General features: G+C 42.9%; 1 protein-coding gene across 1 annotated transcript; it reads right to left on the bottom strand.

Annotated features, from left to right (window-relative positions):
* Positions 1–2,128: 2,128 nt before the first annotated feature.
* LOC127644220 (uncharacterized) lies at positions 2,129–3,772 on the bottom strand. Its single transcript, XM_052127285.1, has 2 exons — positions 3,285–3,772; positions 2,129–2,769 (listed from the first exon to the last, which is right to left on the bottom strand). Exons 1-2 carry the CDS (start codon positions 3,569–3,571, stop codon positions 2,214–2,216), a joined length of 843 nt encoding a protein of 280 aa, XP_051983245.1. The 5' UTR covers positions 3,572–3,772; the 3' UTR covers positions 2,129–2,213.
* Positions 3,773–12,167: the final 8,395 nt, after the last annotated feature.

Genomic DNA, 12,167 nt, shown 5'->3' with positions numbered 1-12,167 from the left:
TTGAAAGCGAGCCGCGACTGCAACATTGTCATGGTCATGTTCTCGCAGTGAGAACATGAACCATCCACAAACGCAGCCTCGGTGTGATCGCTGCCCAGACACACGAGACAACGCCTGTGGCCGTCTGAAGCAGAGAGCACTTTACCAGGAAGTACACGGGGCGGAAGGGCATTTTATAAAGCCGCGTCCTGAAAAGGATGTTCAACACCGCTGTGTATTTTGCTCTTTTAGAGGAAATCACTCTTTTAATTACTCTTTCGAGTTTATACTGCGCTGTCGAAGCGCCCAGGGGCAATATGCACTGCCGTGCAATGAGAAATCGGTGCTGTAATGCGCCCTCAGTCCAACAGCATGCAGTAGCGTCAGTTGAATACAGGAACGGGTGTGTCTTCACGCGAACAGCATGCACAAGCATCGGCTCCGAAGAAAATTTCTGAATGAACTCTAGTATTTGCCTCGCCTTTATACCCGTATGTCTGAGGGCGGGGTATGCAAATACTGACTGCCTTCTCATTGGCCTTTTTTCATAGATCAGAGGTATATTCGGTGCTCGAGAGACTCCTAGTGTCGCTTCTCCGACACAACGTGGAGAGAGCAACGGAAGGGGAACAGAGAAACAGATCACCTTCATCACCTTCTTCTTGTGTTTTTGGTGATTCACATTCTCTGCATATTGCCCCTGCTCTCTAGAAAAAATGACAAATATTGATCTGTTTCTCACCCACACCTATCATATCACTTTAGAAGATATGGATTTAACTACTGGCGTATTATGGATTACTTTTATTCTGCCTTTATGTGCTTTGTGGAGCATACAAATTTTGGCCTACAGGGCAAAAACATTCTTCTAAAAATCTTAATTTGTGTTCTGCAGAAGAAAGGAAGTCATACACATCTTGTGGTTGAGTAAATGATGAGAGAATACATTTCTTTGGGTAAACTAACCCGTTAAAGTGATAGCTCAGCCATAAGTTAATATTCTGTCATAATTTCCATACCCTCATGTTGTTCCAAACCAGTGTGATGCTTTGCATTATGTGGAACACAAAATATGTTAGATAGAAAGTTAGGGCGTGCCTCTTGCCCCGTCTGCAGGCAGGTCATCCCGGTCTACCTGGATGAGGGAGGGGACAAAGGGAGGGAAACAGTGTAATGCTACGTTCACACCGGACGCGAATAGCGCGTCAGGCGCGAGTGATTTCAATGTTAAGTCAATGCAAAGACGCGTTACGCGCGTAAAAAATTCCTGCGGCGCGAATGAGGCGTAGAGCGCGGCGCGGTAGACGCGAATACGCCTCATTCGCGCATCAAGTTCGCGCGAATTGCGCGAATTGAGCGTCTGGCGCGTTACGCGCGAATGGTGCATTTTGTGCATTCACGCGTTTGACGCGAATTCGCGTCTGCCGCCCGAGTTGAAAAATCTGAACTTTGGCGTCAATTCGCGCCGCGTTAACCAATCAGGAGCCTAGCTGCCTGCTGCCCTCCTTCCTCTTCTCCTATGCCATTCCCTGTGGCTCTTCCACCTTCCAAGCGAGGTCCTTTTTGTTCCTGTCTCTTAATGTAAATAGTTTGCACATATTGTTCATTTTTTTCAGTTCATATTGTTATTTTATATGTTTTGCCTAAATAATTTTTTTTACGTTTTGCCTAAATATGTTTTTTAATGTTATACCTAAAATTACTTCATATGTTTGGCCTCAATAAATTATTTTGCAATATGACTAAATGCCTGGTGTGGTTCTAATGCACAAACAAAGCAAATCTTTTATCACATAACTTGATTTCAATATATGAGACATTTTGATTTTGTATTGATTGCTATTTATTCCATATCTAAATCTAGATTATATGAAACACTATTATTGTAATGTAAAGACAACCAACATTAGTGTCTGGACAGTGTTGAATAAGGAAAAAAACACAGGACAGGTTAATTACTTTTTGAGGCTGGCTCCATTTATCATCAAAACAAAAATAAATAATTTAACCTGATATACTACCATGGAAAACCTGACATTTTTAAAAAGTCTCAATTTAACAAATGTGCATGTTGTGGACCTGACATCCTGGAACTGGGGCTGACAACCTGGGAAAAAAAAAATATATATATATTAATAATAATGGACTATTTTTAGATAGTTTAGCTCTTTATAGGTTTGTGGGTGGCTCTTAAAAGAGCCGTTGTGGGGAAGTCATGAGGAGGACTTCAAACGCTACTCCGTCGGCTGCCATGGTACTGCTCCCTCCGCCGAGAAGTGTGCCATGAAGACATCCCTCACCCGGAGTGCCTCTCTGGAGGAGTTGTTGGCCGCAACCCGACCCAGACCTGGCAGTGGCTCCTCTCCAGCATGTCCCGCGCCCCTCGCAGCAGGTGCCTCTCTCCCCTCCGAACACCTCAGAAAGTTGTGGAGAAGACACGTCGCCTTCACACACTTCTCCGCAACTTCTGGGTGGACCTCGATGAGGCGGCGGTACATCCTCCACTGTGAGGAGAGGATGCCAAAGGCGTTCTCCACCACCAGCCTGGCTCTGGAGAGGCGGTAATTGAAGACACGCCTCTCTGGAGGACAGCATAGAGGGTAGTTCCACCGCTCCTGGAATCCTTCTGCGATGGACCTCCAGTCATCAGTGGTGGGCACAGCCATGTACTGCTCCACAAGACAGTCCCAGATTGCAGTCACAACCTGGTGGACGATCTGGCTCACTGTTGAGACACCAACCCTGAAGCTGGACGCTATGGTCCTGAATGAGTCCCCTGTGGCAAGAAACCTAGAAAATATTTTTATAAGTACACTTGTAGTTACATATTCAACTATATACAATAACCAGTCTGTTTTACTTTAATGCACCATATTTGTTTGTTTGCTAGCAATTTTGCAAGCAATTTAACAAAGTTTTGAATCTTCAAAACAAAAGGGTATATGTGTATATGGTTTAAATCACTAGTGTGCCAATAACCAACTGATTATCAAAAGAAAGAGTAACGTTACTACAATTGCTTACAGATAGAGACATGACAGTATCATTTTTAGGTTATAGCAGTTAACCGAGTAACGTTATCACTAGAAAGAGCACTACATATTGCTTACAGATAGAGACATTATCACGTCTGCCAAAATAATATTTTATTTTTTTGGTTAACGTTACAGCAGTTAACTGAGTATCACTAGAAAGAGCACCAAAAGTGGTATCCGTACCACACAGTTTGAAAAACATTGCTAGCATAGCGTAAATTAACATATATTTAATATACTGTATTTAACATTTTATATACATTTACTAACCGAAGACAGATGGACAGGCGCTCCACAGCTGGGATAGAGCGCCTGTATCCTCGCTCCGATGCGGGACAACAGGTCATCAAACTGGGCGCGGGACAAGCGGAAGTACCGCTGAAAGCGGCCGTCATCCAGGCGCAGCTCCTGGAGCAAATGATGAAATTCGCCGAACTGGGAACGCCTCCGGAGGGTCTGGTGGACCCAAGTACGGCGACGACGACCCATATGCCGCTGTTCTGCTCTCCAGAGCAAATACAGAGCGGTGACTCTCTCCACGAATGCTCGATCAACATCAGCCATCTTGTAAAAAGATGGCCGTCAACGGATTTCGCCTCTGACGCGCGTCACGCGCGTAAATTTCGCTTCAAACTTTTGTTTTTTACGCGCGTCAATTTCGCTCTTGACGCGCGAATGGATTCAAAGTGGTCAAGCGTATAACTAGACGCGGTAGGCGCGAATTTGACGCGCTATTCGCGTCCGGTGTGAACGCAGCATAACGACGTTCAGTGGAAAGGAGGAGACGAGAACTGGCTTGACGATGTAAATAATATTTTAATGAGCAACTTAAAGACAAACACACACATGACGGACATGTCCGTAAACTATCAATCCTCCGCAGTCGGCCTTTGTCCCTCTCGGAGGCTTGATTAGCCTGATAAGGGACCGGGTGTGTATGATCATGAGTGTATGAAATATATGTAATTTTGTTGGCAATGTAGAGTAGCAGACAGATTAGAAATATAATCTATCATTTAAAAGTTATGACCATTCAATTTATTAGTGGGAAAACGGAAAAAAACAAACATTTAGAATGTTAAAATACATTTCACTTGACCACTCCTCAAATATTCCTATTAAGCACCTGTAATAGTAAATTGAGATTGCATCTGAAATTGAAGGACACAAACACTGAAATATAAATTTTATGTGTTCGATAAAACACACACTTTATTTAATTTGAACATTAGAATTAAACACGAATTACAGAGCAAAACATACAAAATCAAACTTTCGAACTATCTACAGTAAATGCATTTTTAATAAAGAGTCCAGGAACAGAATATTTAAAAGTTCATAAATACTCAACAACTGCAATACCTGTGGACAGAAGAGAGGGAGAAAAGAGGGGAGGAGGAGGAGAATGACACCAGTAAACGCAGCCCAACCTAGGCCTCTTCGCGAAACTGGTCACACTCAGCTGAGTGCCAAGACTGAAAACAGATCCTATCGCGAAACAAGCAAAGTCTTTTGCCATTACATTCCAGCACGCAACAAGCTACTTTAGTTATTTTCAGTTCAACTTTTCCAATAGCATAGCCAACATCTGAGGACTCTTCAAATTTAGGGACATGGGCTGTGTGGAGTGATGATGAAGGAGGGACTACAGGCTTTAGTGTATGCAAAGGGAAACTTGCATGAATATCGATACCTCCCAGCTGACGAGTCAGGTTTTCGCTAACTATCTGGGTTAAGTTCACCGGTCTACACTCACCCCCTGGTGCCGCATGAATGTGTTGCCATTCCTTAAACAATATGAAACTATTGACAACAGCGATGTCTATGAAGTGTAGAAAAAAAAGAGTCTTCTACCACTTCTGAGTTTTTTGTAGGAAGTCGTAAGATTTTATAATTTGGTCTGACCTGTCAATGCCGTCCATATTTTTGTTAATGACAGAGGGCTGGAGAGCTACTTCTTTTCGCCATAATTTTATACAAACCTAGTAATTTCGATTGAGCCATTCACATTGTGGAAATTGGAGAGGCATGCAACCGCACATGTGTCCTTCCACTGAATTACAAGTATATTCCCCTCAATCTTACACCACTTCATATCCCCACGATCTGTCTTGCATTCCGATCTTTTGATGTCTTTAAATTCTGCAAGAAACAGTTTAAGATTCACCCTGCATGTCCCACAGGCATTTGTTCCAATTCCTAACAACTTAACCATAAGAGCTGGGGATGTGTAGAAGTTGTCAAACCAAACATTGTGGCCCTGGTCTTTGAATGGCTGCAGATTCAACTACTTTGGTGACCAAGTCAGTGACGCCCATCTGTAAACTATATGTTTAAGCCTGTGTAAACATTAAAGTGGAGAGTATACCCAGAGTCTGATGTTGCAATTACCCATAATTTAAAACCCCACGAGCAGGCTTGCCCATGTTTTGTTTAAATCTTGGCGAGCTATAGACTTGACCATATGTTAATTTATTGCGAGATTTTGGCTAGGCTGAAAGTGCTGCTTGCATTTTTGTTTAAGGTGGTCCATAAGATAACACAACTTCCTAATGTGATCCTGATTATACTCTGTGGTAGGGTCTACAACATATAGAGCTGCTAAAAGAACCTTGTAGCGGTCACGCAACATAAATCCCCTCGCCCACGAGCCCTGAAGTGACTTGGTTCCCCATTGATGAATCATGGAGAATTGAAAACCCCATGTAATGAGCAACCCAAGGAATTTGTAAAATTCATCGGGGGTCACCTCCATCCAAGCTCCTTGGTAGCTGGAATATGACGGACAGTTTCGGATGAGCTCCTACCCCTGACGGTTTGTAAACCTTCATATCTCAGCAACTACAGCCTGAGTAAAAAACAGCATGGAAAGTCAATTTCTCGCAACATTATATTGGAGGTAGCCTGATGCATGCTACCTAGATCAATACCGAATGGACAGCTAGCCTTAAATGGGAGAGGTTGTGGTTAGTGATGCACCGAAATGAAAATTCTGGGCCGAAAACCGAAAATTCAAGATGTACTTGGCCGAAAATTTTATGTATTAATATTATACTTTTTAATTGATGTAATGAATTTAATGAATCTGAATTGAAAAATTACAAATCAATACAATTATCACACTTTTATTGTAACACACCAAAATGTAAATATTATTCTTTATTCAGTTCTTTAACAATCAAATTTAACAGATATATTTTATTACCAATTATCCAATAAATGTAACGTTCTAGAAAACTCTAATGATATGCAAAAAAACAGTCAAGTAATGAACTTAGCAGCTCTAGGCTAGCATCTTGCAAATACAAAAAGTTTAAATATGCTACACAGTCATTTTAATGAAAACAACAGGCAGAACACAGAATGGCAGAGGGCCTCTATTCTGTTTATGTAAACGTATTTCCACTTTAAAAATTATTGAGCAAAACAGCAGTAGTTGAACTAAAACCAAACTCATCTGTAAATGACAAATGTAGCCTCAAGTGAAGAACAAAGTTTTACAGGGCTAAACAAATTACCTCGAAATATCACCTCCGTTTTCAATTTAACCAACACTGGTAATCTCCCATAACGTCCTCTCCTCCTCCACCCAGGCAAATGAAGGATGACACGGATGACGATACATTTATTTTTCCCATCCTGTAACCCTTTAACCAATCTTATGTGCCTTTAGCTTTTATTGTCATGAGTATCTGTCAGTTTTCAGAAATAAAATCGGTGATTAGATAGCGAAGATATTGAGACCGGAACCATGAGAATAATTATTCCCAAATTTGAATGCTCCGGCTGGAAAGGGTTGACTGAACGATTCAATAAAAATATTCCATATAATCCCTCCGTTGGGACTTCCTTCAAATTCCCACTAATTTATCCTAATTCAAGAGTGCTACTTGACAATCCAGTCCCTTCCCCCATCACTTACTATTAACCATTTTTAGGTCACACAATCTCTTATTAATGACCAGATCATGGAACAGCTCTCCTGTGGAGCATCAGAACTAAAGGTCTCCCCTCACACTTAACAAGAGAGGAGTAAAAGATCCTGTCTCCCTCAACCCTACACTCAAGAGAGAGAATATTGTTATAAGCATGAGCATGTAAATGGTTCAGCACTTGTCCGTGGTTTCATGGTTATGTCAAATATAACCGAAAATACCATTCAAAATCATAAAATTATTGATTAGTGTAATATAACATACATTAGATATAACAGCAAAAAGATCCAACCCAACACTAAAAAGTAATTTTTTTTCTTTCAAAGATTAAAGAGCTTCAACCCAGTTACTTTGCATAACGTAGAAGGCCACCACTGGGGAGAGGTTAGGCTAGTACTTACATCCCAGGGCATGGCTCATCATTCAGCTCTTCATACATATCTTCATTTGAGGAATCCATTTTCTCCCAATTTGGTCTTGTCGTTGTCATTGTATTGCATTGGACCATTCACATTGATCACAGTTGCTTCTAGAATCACAAATTATTTGATCAATGGTAACACACAACAGAATATTATTCCTCTAAAAAGGATTGTTCCCCGTCTGTCGCTCTCTTCGACGTTGTGGCGGAGAAGCGACACTAGGTGTCTCTCTTGAGCAACGAATATACCTCTGATCTACGAAAAAAGGCCAATGAGAAGTTGGCAGCTAGTATTTGCATACCCCGCCCCCGGACATATGGGTATAAAGGCGAGGAAATACTAGAGTTCATTCAGAAAACTTCTTCGGAGCCGATGGTTGTGCATGCTGTTTGCGTGAGATCACACCAGTTCCAGTATTCCTCTGACGCGCTGCATGCTGTTGGATTGATGCCGTATTACAGCAGTGATTTCTCCTTCTTGCACCCAGGGGCAGTGCAATTGCTCCTGGGTGCTTCGACAGTGCAGAAACCAAACTCTAAGAGAGTTATTCAAAAGAGTGATACCCTCGACGGTGGAGCGGTCCCAGACCCCTTCCGCCTTGCATGCCACGGCCCCTCCTGCAACAACACCAGGCCAAGGCACTTCAAACTTGCACTTGGGTAGTCCTGTTTTTGATGTGCTGCAGGAACTACACTCAAAGACCGATCGCGCCCCCCTGGGCCACGAAGGTCAGAAGCGCCAGTACTCGAACGGGCGATGACCACCCCTGTGGTCCAGAAATGCAACCTATGGACTGGACCTAGACGAAATACGGGCACCTTTTCGAACACCCCCGTCTCCCAGCTCCGTTCATTCGGCGGCACCATTGATGACTCCGCCCAGCAGTCCTCAGCGGTGAAGAAGCAGACGGAGGTCCATTTTACACATCCTGCCCTGCCGCAAACCTGCCGCCAGGGGCCATGCCCCGTCTGCTCGCCGAGGGCGTCCTCCTGCGGCTTCAAAAAAGAAAAAAATGTGCTGCTCCGCCTCAACGAAGAGTTGGCCCAGCTCTCAGCCCCAGTGTCGAGCACCCCACAGGATGCGCACACCCCCTTCGAGGACCCGGAAGGCTCCCAAGCGCTCCAGAGACGGACGACCCAGAGATCGAGACGTTTGCTCTGGAGTGCAACAGGCACGTAGCTGCGGTCCATTGGAGAGGGGCCCCACTGCGCTGGCATATCAATTGCCTAGAGTTGCTGACTGTTTTCTTTGCTCTGCGGAAGTTCCTCCCGTTAGTTCAGGACAAACATGTCCTAGTCAGGTCAGACAGCACCACTGTGGTAGCATACATAAATCGCCAAGGCGGCGTACACTTCCACCACACTTCGCTCCTGTGTCAGCAGAACACATACACGGCTCAGCGCATGGCGTGATTTAAATTGGACCCCTAGTGTCGCTTCTCCGACACAACGTCGAAGAGAGCAACAGACGGGGAACGTCTAGGATACGGATGTAACCTCCGTTCCCTGATGGAGGGAACGAGATGTTGTGTCTTCCCGGCCACGTCGCTGAGCCGAGCCGATGTAGTGGCCGGACCATTTCCGGCTCCTCAGAAAAATCCTGAATGAACTCTAGTATTTCCTTGCCTTTATACCCGTATGTCCGGGGGCGGGGTATGCAAATACTAGCTGCCAACTTCTCATTGGCCATTTTTCATAGATCAGAGGTATATTCGGTGTTCAAGAGAGACCCCTAGTGTTACTTATCTTCTCATTTTCTGAGTGGGGGTTCAATCTTCAGCTGGCTGGCAGGAGCCGCCACTGGCAGGTCACGTGACCTGTCAGTGGATGGCTGGTAGCTGCCAGTCTGAGCCTGGCATGTCACGTGACCTGTCAGTGGCTGGCTAGTTGTCTGGCAGTCTGCCTTTGGCAAGTTTCAGAAACCATTGATTTTTGACAGTGTTTGTGTTTTGTGTTCCTCCCTTTCTAGCTCATTTATTATGCATCTGTTGATATGATTATGTTCTTTAGTATGATTGATGTTTTGGGGACTGTTATCCCAATATAACCAGTCAAATGGCCGTGATCAGACTGGCAGCTTACAGACGCTTGCTGGACGCTCATCCAGTCAGTCGCGGCTGATCAGCGAGTATTACGCGTTGCCTGACACTCTCACTGCAAGGAAATAAATTGTTTTCTTATTATGAATATAATGTCATGCATCTATTCTTTAGTATGATTGATGTTTTGGGGACTGTTATCCCAATATAACCAGTCAAATGGCCGTGATCAGACTGGCAGTTTACAGACGCTTGCTGGACGCTCATCCAGTCAGTCGCGGCTGATCAGCGAGTATAACGCTGCCTGACACTCTCGCTGCAAGGAAATAAATTGTTTTCTTATTATGAACATAATATGCATTTATTTATTTGTATGATTGATGTTTTAGAGAATTTTATCCCAATTAAACCAATCAAATGGCCCTGATCATGACTGGTTGCTTACTGTTACTGTTGCCTGCCTCTCATTCTAAGGATATAAACCTAATTTGTGGACGAAACGAGAATGAGAATGTTAAGGTCACAACAAATAATACATTTTTAACTGCCACCATAATTTAGTTACATTATAATGTAATGTTTTGTCTTAAGGTTAATATGTAAACATTACATTGTGCAGATGTTTTAAAGCACCTAACCCGACCCCTGAAACGCAGAGGTTAGGTCATAGGGCAAAAGGGGTTGCAGTCAGGAGAAAAAATATGTAAATGTAAAAGTACTTTACTTGCCTGCCATGATTGTGGATTATCATGTGTAAATTCAGAGACCTACTGAACAAAAGTAAATAAGGATACAAAAAATACATTCCATATACTTATAACAATCTGAAACAAGCTGACATCATTAATATGAATACATAATCTTAAGTCATCATAATTGTTATCATTTATAATTAAGGTTTCGGTAAAGTTCTGGAAGTCTGCGATACATTATTTTTGAAGTGGCAACATACAAGGCTACAATTAAGACGAAACTTAGCCTACCTCCCACTTCAGTAAGATCCCATTTTTATTGCCCTGGGTAGTTTATTCGAAACTGTCAAATTCTGATATAGTTTACAATTGTTTACGTAGCATACGTCAATTATAGGCTAAATTATTTTAATCCCGTTTACTGAAGTGGCAACATGCCATACACCTCACAATTCTTTCTTTCGGTCATAAGATACCACCGTTTAGTGGGGTCGGGTGGGTAGGCGATTCAAACAGTCAGATCCCGGCACACACGTGACGTTACAAACAAGTTTATCTAAATATTTAGTTAAATTCATTATTAAAATATATATATGTATGTAGTTCACAATATAGTTATTGAATATAATTATATATTTAGTGAAAGTGTTTAACCATTAGGGAACAATAGAGAAAGATTCACTCACTGTTAGGCCTACTCTGTGAATAGATGGATACAGCGTCCAGCAAGCGTCTGTAAGCTGCCAGTCTGATCACGGCCATTTGACTGGTTATATTGGTATTACAGTCCCCAAAACATCAATTATACACAAGAAAAGATGCATGACATTATATTCATAATAAGAAAACAATTTATTTCCTTGCAGTGAGAGTGTCAGGCAACGCGTTATACTCGCTGATCAGCCGCGACTGACTGGATGAGCGTCCAGCAAGCGTCTGTAAGCTGCCAGTCTGATCACGGCCATTTGACTGGTTATATTGGGATAACAGTCCCCAAAACATCAATCATACTAAAGAACATAATCATATCAACAGATGCATAATAAATGAGCTAGAAAGGGAGGAACACAAAACACAAAAACTGTCAAAAATCAATGGTTTCTGAAACTTGCCAAAGGCAGACTGCCAGACAACTAGCCAGCCACTGACAGGTCACGTGACATGCCAGGCTCAGACTGGCAGCTGCCAGCCAGCCACTGACAGGTCACGTGACATGCCAGGCTCAGACTGGCAGCTGCCAGCCAGCCACTGACAGGTCACGTGACCTGCCAGAGCGGTCACGTGACATGCCAGGCTCAGACTGGCAGCTGCCAGCCAGCCAGCTGAAGATTGAACCCCTACTGCATTTTCTTTAATAGGCTGTCCTGGTTCCCATTACACTATATTGACCTCCTGAACAATCCATACTCTAGCACATATTCCTTTCCATTCTTGTGGTAAGGAATGTCTATTGTGTCAGTGCACACAATAGACAATTTCCCTTCCCTGCCTTTTTTGCTGTATACCTTGCTTATTCATATCAAAGGTTAATTTGTGCAAATTTTCTTCATTATTTAGTCTAATGGCTTTTACTCTTTCCAACCCCTGTTCTGTTTTTTATCTTGAAATCATTCTTGAAACCAGTCCCTACCTGTGAAGTTGATTGTATTGAACTCTGGTTCGTCTCCTGGTTCTTAAGGCTTGGTGTGGCTTGGACCTTCGGTGTATGTTGCAGCATATCTGTTGTTCCCAGTATTAGGCACATTATCAGGCTCACTTTCCATCTCCTGATGTTCTGCTAACCTTTTTCCATCTCCACATGTAGTTTTTCTTGGCCTTCTTCACCTTGCACATTTCTTTCATCACCATGTGGCCTTTCTCCTGGCGTTTCCGCATGGTCAGGATCGCTTCCCTCCAATTCTTCTCCAGCCTTTTCTCTCACTTTGGGTTTCTCTCACTTTGGGTACCAAGTCTATACAATCTAGAAGGTGTCCAATATAATTGAATCAAAATCTAAAATTGGATCAGATGCACCCTTGAAACTCTAGATGCAGACTTGATGATTTTTAGAATCTTAGCCCACACTC

The sequence above is a fragment of the Xyrauchen texanus genome, chromosome 5 (genome assembly GCF_025860055.1).
Source record: "Xyrauchen texanus isolate HMW12.3.18 chromosome 5, RBS_HiC_50CHRs, whole genome shotgun sequence".
In the NCBI taxonomy this organism is placed as follows: Eukaryota; Metazoa; Chordata; class Actinopteri; order Cypriniformes; family Catostomidae; genus Xyrauchen; species Xyrauchen texanus.
The sequence above is the reverse complement of the archived record's forward strand: the minus strand, read 5'-3'. Positions and strand labels throughout refer to the sequence as shown.